The sequence below is a fragment of the Coregonus clupeaformis genome, chromosome 13 (assembly GCF_020615455.1).
Source record: "Coregonus clupeaformis isolate EN_2021a chromosome 13, ASM2061545v1, whole genome shotgun sequence".
Taxonomy (NCBI): domain Eukaryota; kingdom Metazoa; phylum Chordata; class Actinopteri; order Salmoniformes; family Salmonidae; genus Coregonus; species Coregonus clupeaformis.
The window spans coordinates 56,372,390-56,391,697 of NC_059204.1; the positions used below are offsets into that span (position 1 = coordinate 56,372,390).

Here is a 19,308-nt window from a genome sequence, read left to right on the forward strand (position 1 = left end):
ACATAAAGTAGAACAAAAAGAAATAAGAAGAACACGAGAAAGTAAGTCAACTATACAGGGTCAGTTCCAATACCATATTTACAATGTGCAGGGATACTGGATCAATAATGGTAGATATGTATAGGGGTAAGGTGACTAGGCATCATGATATATGATAAACAGAGTAGCAGCAGCATATATGATGATTGTATGTGCATGTTGTGTGTGTGTGTGTGTGTGAGCAATTGAAGTGTGTGTGCGTGAGTGTGTAGAGTCCTGTGAGTGTGCATAGAGAATACAAGGGTCAACTCAGATAGGCATTTATTTTTTTGCTGGTTGCCTGTCAAAGGATAACAGCTATTGATGAAACGTAATCTACTTTATGCCTCTAAATTGGAATTAGACTCGTCATAAATGTGTGGCGTAAAGGCCTAAAGGTGCGAGTAGCCATTTAGGTCTATAATCCATTAAAGGGCGCATCTCATACTATCATGTCTTTGTGGGGAATACTGACTAGAGCTCTAAGATGTGCATGTTTTACACCAGACCGAATTTTTCCAAAGTATATTAAATACATAGTTCTGGATCATGTTGTTGCATCTGAGAATACAGGGTGTACTTTACTTTGTTCATTCATAATTTATTTCTGATTTCCATTTATTTTCCTGTAGAGCAAAAACAATTGTATGGGGATTATTATTTTTGTTTATTAGCAACAAGATGATCATAATGTGATTATACAGTTTGGCCTGAATCAATTAACAAGTTACAAGACAATAGTTCAAAGTGGCTTAATAAGGAGGACACTGCTGTTGCCTCCTGAGCAAACATTCCCTCTCTGTCTTATTTAGAGAGAACATCTAATCAAATCTTCTCTTCCTCATTATTGGTAAACCCAAACAAAACTCTTAATCTGTTATTGAGGCGATATGTTTCTCTCTCAATTTCATAACAACTATACAGCTGTCTGTTTCTCGGGTCTACCCAAGTAGAGGACAAGGGTTTAATCTAATTCTTCCCTCTAAACTGCATAATCAGTATACGCATTATACATTTTAAAAGCAGATACTATCAATTATTCCTCCACTGAATATGTAAAACAGATGCAAATTGACGTGAACTACTTTTACTCTAATTATGCTTTCCCGCTCAGCTGTCTGCAAAAAAAGATTTCAACAGGCATTCTTTAAGACCTTCCCCAAATATGACTGGCCTAGCTGCGGTTTAAAGACAGATAAAAAAGAAAACAATTTGAAGTGATCAGGGGTGAATTACATTGATCTGCGGATCTAAACGCTGCACTAGTGAGTGAACGGCTGTTATGCAGAGCAGCACCTTTCTGAAATACAATATCTGTCTCCACCATGGCTAATCAGTGCAGAGGATGCTGGGTTTGTGATTGGTTAAGGCTCATGAGTAAGGTGGTATACATAGTAGTTAACTGCTGATGTTCCTGCTCTCCTCCCTCCTTTTGGTAGTTAGGTGTTTGTGTTTTCCTCTGAAATTAGTTAGTGCATGTCTCTGTCTGTGTTTCGCCTTTGTTCACCTTTGTGTAACCACTCCTATGTTATTATAGGGCCTAGTGTTGTTGTGGATCGTAATGCAGTGATTAGCCTATCGTAGAGAAACCATGAGAGGTGTGATGTGTTTGTCAAGTACAGGATTTTCTGGAGCTTTTTTAAATATTTAAATAACTTCCAAATTATCTCAGAAAATGTTTTCCCCAATAGATTTGAGTGCTTACTCTGCCAGTGGGTAACTGGCTCTGCCATTCTTAGAAATGCTCCCTGGATTAGTGGGAAAGGAACTACATAACCTATGGAATCTCTGTTTTGGTGCATGCCCCCTCCTCTTGGAAACGAGGAGCCAAACATTGTGGTGGTGGAATTAGATTTTCAGAATCTTTCTCAATCAATTCCATTCCGTAGCCTCACATTAAATAAATGTTGAATTTTGACCATATTGGTTTTCTTTAATCCATTACTTAGAAAGTCACATACTTTATCCCCCCTTTCTTTGGAGATTAGACAGCTACTTATCAATATTCCATTAAATAGATTTCATGAACCTCATACTGTAAGCTACCCTCTTATATCTAGTTTAAAAAAAGTATACTTTTTGTATTTGTTTAATTACATTGGGATGTAGTAGATGAAAAGTCAGTGAAGTGGAGAAAAATGTCCTACTAATGATGTACAATTGCTTTACGGTGCTGTAATAAGTAAATAAATAAATAAAATGTAAATGTAATAAGCATAGGATCAGCAGGATGTCTTACAAACAGTATGTTAATGTGTCTCGCTCCTAGCACTAATGACCAGTCCTCTGTCAAATAACTACAATTGTAATATACAGCCAAAGTGCAGGAACCTTGTAGTACATCCATACTGTAGTTAGTTACTGTGTCTGCTGCACCCAGGTTTAATCAGATGTCTTACTCTTAGGTTTTGAATGATTAATGCCCTGAGTTTCTCTTTTTAGCACTAATCCTCCCACCCCATGCTAATCCATGGCTCTCCCCTACAGCAGTACACTTGTTTGGGCTGACCTGGCACCTGCAGCCAGCGGATGGGGAGTTCTATGAGAATGGACTCAGCAAACTGGACAGAGACTCAGAGAGCATAGACATTACCTTCACGCCCTTCGGTCTGCCCGGCCTCAACAACACCAACAAAGGTAAGCGGTGGTGGGCAAAGATCTATGTTATGAAGCATCCAGGGTTTGATTCACAGTGTCAGACCACAGAACAAAAGCTAGAGCAAGGGCGATCCATGGGCTCTCTCATCATATTTGTCTTCCTCTGTGTTTACATAAGAAACCTGTTGTTTCATAACCAGCGTGTTGGATGCAATATGTTTCGACTGATAATTATTTCCTTCTTGTGCGATGCTTATTGTGGTTCAGATAAAAGAGCCGGTAGCTGGGTGGGTGGGTGATGCACAGGTCATCCCCGAGTTAAAACGCCTAGTGTTCACAGGGAATTGCCTCCATTAGCACGATAAAGATCTGATTATATAAATTTCCCACTTCCGAAAAATAAACTCATAGAATCATCGAGATAGAAATATAGCATTATTCCAATAACACCAGATCAGCCCTGGGGTCCCAAATACCGCAGACGTACAATTCCATATCGGCAATGAGTGAAATAATTCAGTTCCATTCCACATAATTCAATTCCATTTCTATAAGCACGTGAACCAGAAAATGTTCTCTGCAACTAGGGCAATGTTGAAGAGTAGATTAAAATCAAATCAGTTATGAAAATATTGGATTGCCCCTGCATAACCACATAATGAATCTCAGTAAAAGCTTGGTGTCTGAGTTTCAATATTCCCATATCATTGCCCTCTGACACATCCATCCTTTCTCTTACCAAGGGGAGGAATAGGAAACACTGCAGGTAGTACTGCTAGATTGAGACAGTATATAAGGCTGTGTGCACTCTGTGGCTAGTACAATGCAGCGCAACTGTGCTGGGTTACATTAGCATGCATTGACTATGAAGTAATCATGAGGAGCTTCATGAGCAGTTAATTAAAGTAAGAGAGCTTGGATTAATCCCCTAGCAGGCTATAGCCCACAGCGTCATCCTTAACTCTTTCAGACCAGAGGTCCTCCAGCTCCCCTTCTCAACCTCCCTGTTCTACGAAACAAACAGGATTAGAATGACATGACAGTTTATCTACTTTAGGCCTTTACCTTAGTAAAAGCTGAAACAAGGAATTATAACGATTTAGATAATTATTATGTATAGTTTCTATCATACTTATCTTTCATTGGCATTTCTCACTTGTAGTTCTGGGAATTTTCTTAGAACATTAGACATTTTTTTATTGGACCTTCCCATAGGATGATATGTTGGTCCAGTCCCTATAATTGGTCCTCTGTATTTGGTCTAAGTATGTACATCTTCTTTAGAATAGCAATCAGATTATTATCAGCATAGATCTGATGGATGAAAGGGAATAGAATAGTCTCAATCAACAGACAGACTCAAGTATTAAAAGCTTGTTCTATTCAGCTGTCCAATTCTGAGGGAAAATTATAACTAATTGAAAAGACGGTTTCATTTCATTGTGAATGGATTACTGGAATAATTGTTTTATCAGGATAACCCTTAGGCTATGAGAATTAATTTGCTTGTATGTCAGACTATTTTGAAGCGCTTTTCTAATTTATTCCCCCCCCCCTGAACCCAGTGTAAGTGACAGGTGAGATGGCCTGCAGTAGAGGCACCAGCTAGATATACCTTCATTACCCTGTAATGGGTTCTATGGTGGCAGTGGCACAGACCAAACACCACCTCTCCTAAACAGTATAACACAGCTATACACAGTGAGTTAGTAAATGCATTCTGGTAGCAACAAAGTAACACTACCATTACCTTGTCCACCTGCTCCAGTCTGGTGGCGGTTTCTCAACAAAAAATGGCCTTCGTTTCTATGATTACCAAACCAATCTTTTACACAAGGTTGTCGAGGCTAACGTGTGATCAATCCATGTCATCGATGTCTAGACATATATGTACATTTCAATAACAGTTTATGTTCCATACATCCAATTTGTAAGTCGCTCTGGATAAGAGCATCTGCTAAATGATGTAAATGTAAATAAAATAGAAACACATTAAAACACGTGGATTCCAGAGCTCTGTACAGTGAGTAATGTGAAGATAAGTAGACACCAAACAGATAGAATATACACTCTTAGAAGAAAGGGTTCCAAAAGGGTTCTTCAGCTGTCCTCATAGGAGAACCCTTTTTGGTTACATGTAGAACCCTCTGTAGAAAGGGTTCTACATGGAACCCAAAAGGGTTCTACCTGCAACCAAAAAGGATTCTTCAAAGGGTTCTCCTATGGGGACAGCCAAAGAACCCTTTAAGGTTCTAGATAGCACCTTTTTTTTTCTAAGAGTGTAGCTTAATGTGTACAGTAGAGCTGAACTGATCTCATGTTACCTGCCAGGAGAGAGGGAATCAATAATGTGACACGCTGGTGTGTTGGCGTACCTGCCAGAGAGCAGAAACCAGAGGTTATCAGCACAGAATAATTTGTTCATGCCTGGATGTGGGAGGTGTTAGTACAAGCATCCGGTAGCTCGCTGGTCTTCTCCTTCTCCACCATAGTATAACACCATATTAGATGTGGTTGTTTTTTGTTTCTGTTCACAGTTGTGTAGCACCAGTTTGAGCAGATGCAGGGTTTCATCTGACAATGAGGATGGAACGTTTCCTAAAAGGACCGAGGAGGATTTATTAGTCGAGGCAATGAAATGAAACGGATTAAAGTCAGCCTGTATTTTCTCTCATTATCTGATAGAGGTAGAGGGATAGCCAATATCTACGTGCAGCAACGAACGCTGTTCTCATTTGTGTTTATATCCATTTGTGCATTTATTTGCATTTGGTGCAAATTCACTGTGTGTGTGTGTGTGTGTGTGTGTGGGTGTGTGTGGGTGTGGGTGTGTGTGGGTGTGGGTGTGTGTGGGTGTGTGTGTGTGTGTTTACACCATATAGATAAGGAGCTATTCCAGAGGGGGAAAGCGATAGACCGAGGGGAGGTGGACATTGGTACCCAGGTGATGCAGGTCATTCCCCCAGGTCTGTTCTGGCGTTTCCACATCACCATCCACCACCCAGAGTATGTCAAGTTCAATGTCTCCCTGGCACGGGACGCCCTCTTGGGGATCTATGGGCGGAGGAACATCCCCCCTACACACACACAGGTACTGTACCTCCTACCAACCACATACACACAAGAGCACAACACCCACTCCCATGTAAACAGTAGGCTCTTATGTATTCCCACTCCTGCATACGCAATGACTGAAACACCCCAATACACATAAGTAACTAAATACACACCTGGGTCATCTACACACTTGCACAGATACACACCCACACATGCACAGATCCACACCAACCTCCATGCTCATGAGTGTACCCCTCTCCCTACGCACAACTACCTTTCCTCCATCCATCTGTTATCCTTCAGTCTCACTCTTCACCCACATGGAAACCCACAATAAAAAGCTGGACCAAGCAGATGTTGTGCCTTTATGTCAAGTTTGATCACTTCACCAATCAGTGAATTAGCTACGGTACTGTTGGCTACGTAACAGTACTTTTGTCAAATGCATAATGAGCTTCAATGTATGTAGTTTATTGTTATGGAATGAATGCAATTAAGGAAATATCTAGTGGAACTAATGTGATGTCAATAAAATGCCTAAACTCCCCAATCACTGCTTGTTAGCAAAGATATTATCTAAGATTAACAGTTCCAATCATTCAAGAAATTGAGATCTGTCGTAATTCAATTAAAGACTCCTTATTTATGGCTCATTTGCATACTCATTTTGCATATGTAGGTGCATGGATACAGACAATTCATTAATGCTAATTGAAAGGTTCCTTTCAAACACAGATGTCCTTTTTGTTCTATAAGGATGCTCATAATCGTTATAGTAATCACACATATATCCTGCTAACTGAACATTAGACCATATTAAAGTCTCAGTGGGGCGGACTAATCCCATACAATCATTAGATGTCTCTGTCAGCCAGGTCAGCTGATTCGGCTGATCCCAGTTCAGTTTTTCGCCCCTGCATGCAGTCACATATATGTTGCCCCGGACCATCCCTCATTACATCTGCTGATAGAATACCCAGCAGGTCATGGGGCTGAGCACTCAGGGTCACGGCGAGACCGCCACACAAGCGACTTATCTGTCACAAGGCTGTTTCACCGGCCTCAGCAAACCCAGCAGGCTTCCGCATGATGAATCCTAATAGGATGTTTTTAGTCATTAATCTGAGTCAGTCCCCTTGGCGGCACGCACAGTTCAGACTTTTCTTTCAAGGAGATTTTGTCACTATTGGCCATTTCCGCTTCAGTGTGACATCATTTGCAGATCCCCAGCTGAAAGTGAATAATGGAGGGGCTGGGATCGCCTCTTCTGCCTCCTCTTCTGCTGCTTTGCATCACTGATGAGTTGAAATGCAGGAGGCCGATGGCTATGGTGCCCCAGCGGTTCTACTGAATTACAAACATCGTTTTCCTTTTGTTCCGTAGGGGAACATTTGTCTCTCATAAGACAACCTGAGTCATAGAGTGATTCTGAGGCCTGGGGGCATGTCATTGGAGTTACGGACCTGGCCTCACCCAGCCCTGGGTTTATTATTTAGGACGGGTGGAGGAGTGAAGACAGACGTCCCTCTGAGCCTGGCAGGCAGAAAGGCTTTGCTGCATGCAGTCACCAGCCGAATGCAGTGTAATACCAGCCCTGGCCTATGCTTATCTCCAAGAGCACACACAAACATGAGTGGCACTGGTGCAGCTAAGGCACTGCGTCCCGCTCCAGGCTACTGTCATATCCTACTCATCTGGTAATCCAGCAATGCAGCATGGGGCCTGTCTCCTTATTACGCTCATTAAGGGCAAAGTCAAAAGGTGGCTCGGGAGCTTTTGCATATGGTTAAGTTCAAGTTCTTTTAAGATGGATGACAGGATATGATACAGCACATTATGATTTCTGGTTTTGGCACATTCCCAGAGATAGATATGTGTGCTGTGATGTTGGAGGTACCCTGATACACCCTGTCAGTCAGGGCATGTCAGTATGCCCAACCAGGAACTTGTGATGTCCCAGCTTTTTACTCCCAAACCTTGGCTACATATTTAATCGGATGTTTTCTCTTCCTCCTGCAGTTTGACTTTGTCAAGCTCCTGGACGGGAAGCAGCTGATCAGACAGGAGGTTCAGATGGTAGCGGAGGATTCCAACGCGTCGCCCAGGAACCTGATCCTATCCTCCCTCCAGGAGACAGGCTTCATAGAGTACATGGACGCTGGAACCTGGTACCTGGCTTTCTACAACGACGGAAAGAAAATGGAACAAGTTTTTGTTCTGAGCACTGCCATCGGTAATTGGCTCCTCGTTATGTAAAAAGTATAATAGGTGCCCCACATTGTCAGACACTAATGAAAATTGCATTGCCATGCAATCATGTTTGGGAGCAGTAATGAAGTCTTATAATTACTGCACATGTACAGAAAAATACAGTGCATGTGACATTATTTCCAGGAAAAATGTGTGCGAAACAAGCTGCCATTTTAACATCAAAATGGTTGAGTTATGTTGCTCGTTGCAAGGAGCTGCAGTCTGTCATCCTTAATTGATTGACCTTTTGTCAACCGTCTGTAAGCCTCTGCTGAGAGACAAGACAATGTATTCCTCCTAATGCTCTCTCTGCAGCCTCTCATGGAAATGATTTTGCTCTGTCTTTTAAAACGCATTGTTGTCTGAAAGGCAGTGCAAGAATGGTGTCAGTTTTCATTTTCTTCATAATTATGTAGAATATCTGAAGAGTTTCTTTCCAAACGCTATATCCACCAATATTTCACGTTTTTTTAATCAGAAACTATTGCTTATGGGTACCTTCATGTGTGTGTTTACTATTCTCAAATGTTTTATTCATCAATTCATCAAAACGCTATCTATCCATTGTTTAGCTTGAATATAATGTTTGTATCCTGTATATTTGACTGTGATATGTGGTTCTCTCACCTAGCTATCTTAAGATGAATACTTTTACTGTAAGTCGCTCTGCTAAAATGCTTTACGTACATATCTCATATTACTTTGAGTTATAAAATATAAAAATGTCTTAAAATATTGATGTCACAAATTTATAATTTGTACATTTCTTTATAAAAAGTGTAGTTATTTGTTACGTTTGACTGTGTAAAACCTAGCAGTACTACTTACAGGGTTGTATTTCTTTGAGAGTGAGGCGGATATATAGCACTTATATGTAGCATTTATATATAGCATTTATATATAGCATTTAAAGGATATACATTGCATTTGGATTAAATTATTTATTTTTCTCATCAATACCCCATAATGACAAAGCAAAAACTGTTTTTTTGAAATGTTTGCAAATGTATAAAAAACATTTTAAAAAGAATACCTTATTTATGTAAGTATTCAGACCCTTTGCTATGAGACTCGAAATTGAGCTCAGGTCCATCCTGTTTCCATTGATCATCTTTGAGATGTTTCTACAACTTGAGTGGCGTCCACCTGTGGTATATTCAATTGATTGGACATGGTTTTGAAAAGGTCCCACAGTTGACAGAGCAAAAACAAAGCCATAAGGTCAAAGGAATTGTCCGTAGAGCTCTGAGACAGGATTGTGTCGAGGCACAGATCTGGGGAAGGGTACCAAAAAATGTCTGCAGCGTTGAAGGTCCCCAAGAACACAGTGGTCTCCATCATTCTTAAATGGAAGAAGTTTGGAACAACCAAGACTCTTCCTAGAGCTGGCCGCCCGACCAAACCTGGCCGCCCGACCAAACTGAGCAATCGGGGGAGAAGGGCCTTGGTCAGGGAGGTGACCAAGAACCCGATGGTCACTCTGACAGAGCTCCAGAGTCCCACTGTGGAGATGGAAGAGCCTTCCAGAAAGATAACCATCTCTGCAGTACTCCACCAATCAGGCCTTTATGGTAGGGTGGCCAGACGGAAGCCACTCCTCGGTAAAAGGCACATGACAGCCCTCTTGGAGTTTGCCAAAATGGCACCTAAAGGACTCTCAGACCATGAGAAACAAGATTCTCTGGTCTGATGAAACCAAGATTGAACTCTTTGGTCTGAATGCCAAGGGTCACATCTGGAGGAAACCTGGCACCATCCCTATGGTGAAGCATGGGGGTGGCAGCATCATGCTGTGGGGATGTTTTTCAGCGGCAGGGACTGGGAGACTAGTCAGGATCAAGGGAAAGATGAACAGAGCAAAGTACAGAGAGATCCTTGATGAAAACCTGCTCCAGAGCACTCAGGACCTCAGACTGGGGCAAAGGTTCACCTTCCAACAGGACAATGACCCTAAGCACACAGCCAAGACAACGCAGGAGTGGCTTCGGAACAAGTCTGGACTTGAACCCGATCGAACATCTCTGGAGAGACCTGAAAATAGCTGTGCACCGACGCTCCCCATCCAACCTGACAGAGCTTGAGAGGCTCTGTAGAGAAGAATGGGAGAAACTCCATAAATACAGGTGTGCCAAGCTTGTAGCGTCATTCCGAAGAAAACTCAAGGCTGTAATTGCTGCCAAAGGTGCTTCAACATAGTACTGAGTAAAGGGTCTGAATACTAATGAAAATGTGATATTTCCGTTTTTTATTTGTAATACATTTGCTAAAATAAAAAAATAAAAAAGGTTTTTGCTTTGTCATTATGGGGTGTTGTGTGTAGATTGATGAGGGGAAAAAAACAATTTAATCAATTTTAGAATAAGGCTGTAATGTAACAAAATGTGGAGGGGGGTCTGAATACTTTCTGAATGCACTGTATAGCAAATAACTTGATTATTTGTCTCTCTGAAACGAAACCATCAAGTGGTAGATTTTAAACAAATACATTTCTGTCATTGAACAACCCATGCCATGATTAGATAGTGAAAAAACACACCAATCTCTTTCATAATTTCTTTAAACAGTAAAAGCTCATTCACTAACATTTCTGAAAATGGATATATTGCGTTTTGGAATGAAACTCTTCCTCTGTTACCTTATTGTCACTCATTCAACATGTTAGAATATAATATGTCGTCAAGTGTGGTCAAACACACATCCTTTAGTAGGGTGCAGGGCCGAAAAAAGTTGGTATAAAATAAATAGAGCCCGCACACTCAAAGCTCCACCACATACCTTTATTAATAAACACATTATATGTCTCAATGGATGCAGAAAGTAAGTAATAGTCTTCATTATACCCTGAGTTTGGCACCATTTTTATCCTATGTGTTTCTGTCTAGCCCATGGGAGGTTGTGTTGTTTACCACTGTCTCTGTGTCTGTAGAAACCATGGACGGCTGCTCCACCAACTGTAAGGGGAACGGGGAATGTGTAGCAGGTCACTGCCACTGCTTCACTGGCTTTCTGGGACCAGACTGCTCAAAAGGTATATTAAAAGAGATTGAACATGATCTTAAGCACTTACAAATTCGTAGCATATTGTATGAATTGGAATTCGTAACATATCATACGAATTGGACAAAAAAATAAAATATTTGCAGGACGTAAGATATCTTACTGACTTTGTACACATTTGTGCAACATTTTCGGGGACACGTTTTGGCTTGTGAGCACTTCCTTCAAAACTACTAGTTGAAATGATACAAAACCTTTATTACGCACATGCCTAGTATTCCAATGAATTCATACACATGTCAATGACATTCTTGTGCATAATATAACCTCACTTGGAGTTTTCCACATACTATTGGGTTTTTGGTCAGATAGAGACCATCATTCATATTTTCTATTCTGTAAATCTACAGTGAGGGAAAAAAGTATTTGATCCCCTGCTGATTTTGTACGTTTGCCCACTGACAAAGAAATGATCAGTCTATCATTTTAATGGAAGGATTATTTGAACAGTGAGAGACAGAATAACAAAACAAAAATCCTGAAAAATGCATGTAGAAAATGTTATAAATTGATTTGCATTTTAATGAGGGAAATAAGTATTTGACCCCCTCTCAATCAGAAAGATTTCTGGCTCCCAGGTGTCTTTTATACAGGTAACGAGCTGAGATTAGGAGCACACTCTTAAAGGGAGTGCTCCTAATCTCAGCTTGTTACCTGTATAAAAGACACCTGTCCACAGAAGCAATCAATCAATCAGATTCCAAACTCTCCACCATGGCCAAGACCAAAGAGCTCTCCAAGGATGTCAGGGACAAGATTGTAGACCTACACAAGGCTGGAATGGGCTACAAGACCATCGCCAAGCAGCTTGGTGAGAAGGTGATAACAGTTGGTGCGATTATTCGCAAATGGAAAAACACAAAAGAACTGTCAATCTCCCTCTGCCTGGGGCTCCTTGCAAGATCTCACCTTGTGGAGTTGCAATGATCATGAGAACGGTGAGGAATCAGCCCAGAGCTACACGGGAGGATATTGTCAATGATCTCAAGGCAGCTGGGACCATAGTCACCAAGAAAACAATTAGTAGCACACTACGCTGTGAAGGACTGAAATCCTGCAGCGCTCGCAAGGTCCCCCTGTTCAAGAAAGCACATATACAGGCCCGTCTGAAGTTTGGCAATGAACATCTGAATGATTCAGAGGAGAACTGGGTGAAAGTGTTGTGGTCAGATGAGACCAAAATCGAGCTCTTTGGCATCAACTCAACTCGCCGTGTTTGGAGGAGGAGAAATGCTGCCTATGACCCCAAGAACACCATCCCCACCGTCAAACATGGAGGTGGAAACATTATGCTTTGGGGGTGTTTTTCTGCTAAGGGGACAGGACAACTTCACCGCAACAAAGGGACGATGGACGTGGCCATGTACCGTCAAATCTTGGGTGAGAACCTCTTTCCCTCAGCCAGGGCATTGAAAATGGGTAGTGGATGGGTATTCCAGCATGACAATGACCCAAAACACACGGCCAAGGCAACAAAGGAGTGGCTCAAGAAGAAGCACATTAAGGTCCTGGAGTGGCCTAGCCAGTCTCCAGACCTTAATCCCATAAAAAATCTGTGGAGGGAGCTGAAGGTTCGAGTTGCCAAACGTCAGCCTCGAAACCTTAATGACTTGGAGAAGATCTGCAAAGAGGAGTGGGACAAAATCCCTCCTGAGATGTGTGCAAACCTGGTGGTCAACTACAAGAAATGTCTGACCTCTGTGATTGCCAACAAGGGTTTTGCCACCAAGTATTAAGTCATGTTTTGCAGAGGGGTCAAATACTTATTTCCCTCATTAAAATGCATATCAATTCATCAAAACATTTTTGGCATGTGTTTTTCTGGATGTTTTTGTTGTTATTCTGTCTCTCACTGTTCAAATAAACCTACCATTAAAATTATAGACTGATCATCATTCAGTGGGCAAACGTACAAAATCAGCAGGGGATCAAATGCTTTTTTCCCTCACTGTACCAGTGTCAAATTATTCTGCAGTGAAGTGGAATCATTCATATATTATGGAAAAACCACATGATTTCAATTTTATTTCACATGTGAAACCATGTGTTTTTGGAACACTTCACATGCAATGATATTTCACATGATGTTCCACATGTGGGTTTTTCACGTGATCACATTACCTTCCACATGTGGATTCACAGGTCATGCCCTGCAAACATAAATGTATCGTTAGGATACACACACAAACAGTGCTTTTAACATAGTGTTTTTTCAACTTAAATATTTGACACACTTTGACATACATGATTACATTGTGTATGTTTATTTATACAGACATTATTATTCAACATGTACTCACCTGGGATATGATCTCACAACCTCTTGGTTAACAGCATTCCGATTTTCTTGCTACTCCACTGTCTGTGTCAATGACTGATTTCACCTGTATTTCCTACACTTTTACACTTCAAAGTAAATCTCAGCTTTGTTACAAATACACTCAAGAAAAACTATTATATTTATCATAGTGATTCAGGTGTAACATTTAAATAGAATAATATGCCCCACCAACATTAGACAACTATACAGAAAACGCTCAAATTGCTGAAATAAGTAAATGAAATCATTGATGAGAGAATAGTCATATTAACTGATAACTAAAATAGCAGTGCAGATGGCACTGATGTATTATAGTTAATGAATGTCTGGGGGAATGTTACAGACTATGTGGCACAGCAGAAAGATCAGCGTACCCCAAATGTCACTGATTAAAGATGTGTTTTCTATTTTAGCTGAACAGCATACCACTTACTGTAAAACCCCATATCATTTCATTCCCTTACCAAAAAAACACGTTTCACATGTCAAATTTGCAGTTTCATGTGTCAAATTTGCAGTTTCATGTGTGAAATCGCATTTTCACGTGAAAAACGTTCACATGTTAAAATAAGTGCTGAGCGATTAACCGAAATGTCAGTTAGTTTTCGTTTTTTAAACAACTAATTGACCAACAGCTGTTCAATTATTTGAATTCCATTTAGTTCTTCTTTTTTCTGTGAGCTCAATGCACACATTGCACAGTTTCTCTAGATATAAACCAGATCAAGCCTGAACTGTGTGATGTAGTAGGGAGTTGTAGTTTCAACAGGCTAATATTCGACATAGTTTAGGGCAGAAAACATGGTCATCTCTTTCTTTTACGCCTGCTACGTTAGGTTAGTGTGGGTCAGACACGGAGATGGAGAAAAGAGACAGAAGAATGCGCGAACGAGAGGGACAGAGAGCAGTTGCTTCGCGAGTTATCGCTACCTGAAAGTACAAGTGATTGATAGTTGGTATTTAGCAGTCATAAAAGTATGCCTTATACTAAAATAGTGATTTTGTCAGACAGCATAGGTAGCTCTATAGAGATGAGATGATGACTTGGAATTAAATAATAAAGTAATCAAATAAATGTAATGTAATATACACAACAACTGAAATATTTTATTAAAGTAATGTGAATGAATGATGGTTAATAAGTGATAAGCAGTAATGGGCAGTCACTACCATCAGGTAGCTTAGTGGGTAAGAGCGTTGTGCCAGTAACCGAAAGGTCGCTGGTTCTAATCCCCGAGCCGACTAGGTGAAAAATCTGTTGATGTACCCTTAAGCAAGGCACTTAACCCTAATTGCTCCTGTAAGTCGCTCTGGATAAGAGCGTCTGCTAAATGACGTAAATGTAATTCTGTGTTGTTACAGCATTCAACTTACATAGTACATTTAATGTAAAAAATAAATAATCAAAACCGAAGTTGAAAACTGCGATTATTTTTTAATAATCTAACCGAAACCGAACCGACCTCAAATCAGCACTACTTAAAATCTATATCTCAAATGTGGAATTACATTTTCACATGTGAAAAACTTATCACATTAACTTGACATAAGATCACTTGAAATTCATGTGTTTTTTCTGTATGGGTACTGTTTTATTAAGCCTGGTGCTTCGCAATGGATGCTGCCAATATTATCAATGCCAAAAGCCATTCTGAATGAGAGTATTTTTATTGTCTCTGAAAATTATTTACAATCTTTGCATTAATTGAGGATAGCAAGTGGTGATTTGAGATCCACTTTGTGGTCAAAGTGGTCTCTCTCTGCCCAGGCCGACCAGCTCAGGTCGAAAGCCTTAATCTGACTCTGCCTAAATCTGAGGTCAGGGAGCCACTGTAGCAAGCATAATGTGTCTATTACTGTTCCCAGTGTGGAACTGGGACATATTATGGAGACTAATGGACAGGCCAGGGTCTGTAAGGTATAGCTTCCACACTGCAACTGTACAAAAACAGACGGACAGACTGGAGGCATGAGAGATCAGAGAAGATCAGAGGAGATCAGATCAGAGGAGAGGAGAATGGAGTCATGTTCTCTCACATACGTTTCAAGACACTGGAAAATGGTTCACAATGAGTGCCTATACAGTACATGTAGCATAGGAATGCAAGACAATGTGCAAATGCAGTATGTTAGTGATATGAGTTGTGTTTAGACTACACACCAAAGGGTTAACGGCATGTGAACAAAGATCTCTATTGAATCTATTTATACAGCACAGTACGTTCTGCTCTGATGTTTACTATGTGTCTCCATGCTTCAGCCTCTGAGGCTCTAAGCTTCTTCCTCATTTTGTAAATATCAATTTTCATGCTAAGGCACCGAGTTGTGGAGGGGCCTTGGGAAATAGAGGGGGGTGTTGGAGGGAGACACAGCCGCTGCAGCGCCACGCAGCAGCTACTGGAGTTTGACTCAGGTGCCACTTGAGCAAAATTGAAGTGCTTGAGAGATTAGGTGGATTTCACAGGAATAGGGTCTGAGTGGGGTTGCATGGCCTGTGCCCAGCGGAGGGGAGAGTACTTACAGCACTATCATCAGGGGGAGAGGATTAGGTGACTTCAGCTGCATGCTTATTAGTGAGATATTGGTGATGGGTGAAACCTGGATATGGCTCGTGGGGAGATCGCCACTGGGGTCTCAGGGTGAGCGCTGACTAGTACCTTCATGTGCTGGAATGACACAAACAGCTTTATAATTCACATCTTAGACAGCAACCTGTTTTGAGTTTAGGTTTTGAATGTTAACACGTCAAAGCACTAATGCATACAGTACAGTATTAGATGTATTTTCTTTACACCACAGTATTTCTTAAGGCCTACTGTCTTCATGTGCTTTCCTTGCAGACTCGTGTCCTGTCCTGTGCAGTGGGAATGGAGATTATGAGAAAGGTTACTGCCAGTGTCACCCGGGCTGGAAGGGCCCAGAGTGTGACATCCAGGAGGACCAGTGCATCGATCCCACCTGCTCCAACCACGGCACCTGTGTCAACGGCATCTGCATGTGCAGCCCAGCCTACAAGGGCAACAACTGTGAACAAGGCAAGGATCCTGTCCTAATAATAATCATTATCACTATTGACACAGGCAAAGGGATAGGATACAGTTGCATTTAGCCAAAGAGGTTTGGTACATACCATTACCATAGTGCAACAGAGGCATGCAACTGCATTTAGTTTAAAACCAGAAAAGCCACTAGTTGTTAGTTCAGGGCTCTAACCACTAGCCTAACCAGTGTTCTGTTTGTTGTTGGGTTTTGCACAAGGACACACACCAAAGTGTTTGCTAGACTGTCTGATTAGGCCTACTATTTAACGACAGCAACAATAAATCCAGTATCCTCCTTTCACATCATTTTAATTATGGGGAGAGTTTTTGTGTGCAAAATCAGATTGACCCAATAGATTATCCTCTACATACACACAAACAGCCGCTCCCCGCTTTTCATGCACGTCATGAAGAATGCTTAGGATGAAACAGCCAAATCAATTGATTGTCCTTAGGTAGTTGTATCCAGTGGGGTAATTATTGGCTTTGTCTGAGATATCCGTGCTAGAGAATAACCTTGAGCCAATGAGCCTGTGACTAGGATCCAGCCTGCAAGCCTTGTGGTAATTACTGTTAACACTGCATACATTTTTCTTTTTTTTTTGTAGCGTGCATTAGTTGGGTGGGTGGGGTTGTTCTGAAGTGTATAACAACTAAATGGGATCAATTAGCTCCAGACATGGATTGAAGCTGTTTATTGTTCATTCTTTATGAGAATCTTGTGTAAAAGCTGCAGACGTTTCCATGTTCTTGTTGTAGATGGCCATGTTTTCCTCACGGTGCGACAGGTTCTCCGTAATAAACCATTCACTGCTAGGACACGCTGTTCTCGCAAGGTTGCAGTGACACTGTTAGAATAAACACCACTGAAGTACACAGACAATGTGTTAAATCAGCTAGGTGTGATGGGGGTAGTTTGTGTCAGTACCTACCCATAGAGGACAGATGTGATGGAGGTAGTTTGTGTCAGTACCCACCCATAGAGGACAGATGTGATGGAGGTAGTTTGTGTCAGTACCTACCCATAGAGGACAGATGTGATGGAGGTAGTTTGTGTCAGTACCTCTACCCATAGAGGAAAGGAAATGCAGAAGCTGAGATGATTCAAACAATATACAGATGGTCAGGGAGGGGCATTAAATATTTACTCTGACACTTTTTCTCTCACCCTCTCTTTCTCACTGTCTCGCTCACTCGCTCCCTCCCTCCACCCCCCTCTCTCTCACCTCCCTGGTTCTGCATGACCAGTGGACTGCCTGGAGCCTCAGTGTTCTGGCCATGGTGTGTGTGTGAAGGGGGAGTGCTTGTGTTCAACGGGGTGGGGCGGCCCAGACTGCGAGAGCCCCCTGCCAGCATGCCAGGAGCAGTGTTCAGGCCATGGGAAATACCTGCCAGACTCTGGCACCTGTACCTGTGATTCCAGCTGGACTGGCTCCGACTGCTCCACCGGTGAGTACAAGAACCATGACGTACATACAACCTACATACCAAAAATAGAGATAGTGGAAAACCAGCCACGTTTCATCTTCAATGCCCTTGCTGATGGAAGGAGGTTTTCACTCAAAAATCTCACGATACATGGCCCCATTCATTCTTTCCTTTACACGGATCAGTCGTCCTGGTCCCTTTGCAGAAAAACAGCCCCAAAGCATGATGTTTACACCCCATGCTTCACAGTAGGTATGGTGTTCTTTGGATGCAACTCAGCATTCTTTGTCCTCCAAACACGACGAGTTGAGTTTTTACCAAAAAGTTCTATTTTGGTTTCATCTGACCATATGACATTCTCCCAATCCTCTTCTGGATCATCCAAATGCACTCTAGCAAACTTCAGACGGGCCTGGACATGTACTGGCTTAAGCAGGGGGACACGTCTTGCACTGCAGGATTTGAGTCCCTGGCGGCGTAGTGTGTTACTGATGGTAGGCTTTGTTACTTTGGTCCCAGCTCTCTGCAGGTCATTCACTAGGTCCCCCCGTGTGGTTCTGGGATTTTTGCTCACCGTTCTTGTGATCATTTTGACCCCACGGGGTGAGATCTTGCGTGGAGCCTCAGATCGAGGGAGATTATCAGTGGTCTTGTATGTCTTCCATTTCCTAATAATTGCTCCCACAGTTGATTTCTTCAAACCAAGCCGCTTACCTATTGCAGATTCAGTCTTCCCAGCCTGGTGCAGGTCTACAATTTTGTTTCTGGTGTCCTTTGACAGCTCTTTGGTCTTGGCGATAGTGGAGTTTGGAGTGTGACTGTTTGAGGTTGTGGACAGGTGTCTTTTATACTGATAACAAGTTCAAACAGGTGCCATTAATACAGGTAACGAGTGGAGGACAGAGGAGCCTCTTAAAGAAGAAGTTACAGGTCTGTGAGAGCCAGAAATCTTGCTTGTTTGTAGGTGACCAAATACTTATTTTCCACCATAATTTGCAAATAAATTCATAAAAAATCCTACAATGTGATTTTCTGGATTTTTCTCTCTCAATTTGTCTGTCATAGTTGACGTGTACCTATGATGAAAACTACAGGCCTCTCTCATGTTTTTAAGTGGGAGAACTTGCACAATTGGTGGCTGACTAAATACTTTTTTTCTCCACTGTACATGTCTCTTATCTCTATACAATATGTTTTTTCCTACATACAGACACACACACTTGAATACAGTGCCTTCAGACTGTTACCTCACATAAACCATTACCTCACATTCAGAGTCGGAATGTCCACTCCCAGACACTTAGAGGGGAGCCTTTGGAGTTCAATCACGTCCTTAACCTCTCATAAAAGGTTTACGTGTAGTCAGGCCCACACTCTTTTCTGTCTGGCTGTGATTTAAATGACTAGATTGTGTCTGCTGTACATGACTCTAACTTTTGGTCTTACCTCTGACTGAGTAACACAGACCCTGGCCAATGTGTTTTTCTGCTTGTAATGATCTGCCAGCTCCTAGCAGAAGGAGACCTTCACACACCCAGC

At 41.7% G+C, this 19,308-nt stretch overlaps 1 protein-coding gene across 1 annotated transcript in view; it reads left to right on the forward strand.

The window, feature by feature from the left end:
- LOC121579948 (teneurin-1) overlaps positions 1-19,308 on the forward strand; it is a 218,412-nt gene that overhangs the window by 144,278 nt on the left and 54,826 nt on the right. The window contains exons 6-11 of the mRNA XM_041894959.2: positions 2,506-2,655; positions 5,499-5,707; positions 7,693-7,906; positions 10,850-10,951; positions 16,141-16,335; positions 17,590-17,790. Coding sequence (XP_041750893.1) covers positions 2,506-2,655; positions 5,499-5,707; positions 7,693-7,906; positions 10,850-10,951; positions 16,141-16,335; positions 17,590-17,790 — 1,071 coding nt within the window. The remainder of the gene's footprint in view (positions 1-2,505; positions 2,656-5,498; positions 5,708-7,692; positions 7,907-10,849; positions 10,952-16,140; positions 16,336-17,589; positions 17,791-19,308) is intronic.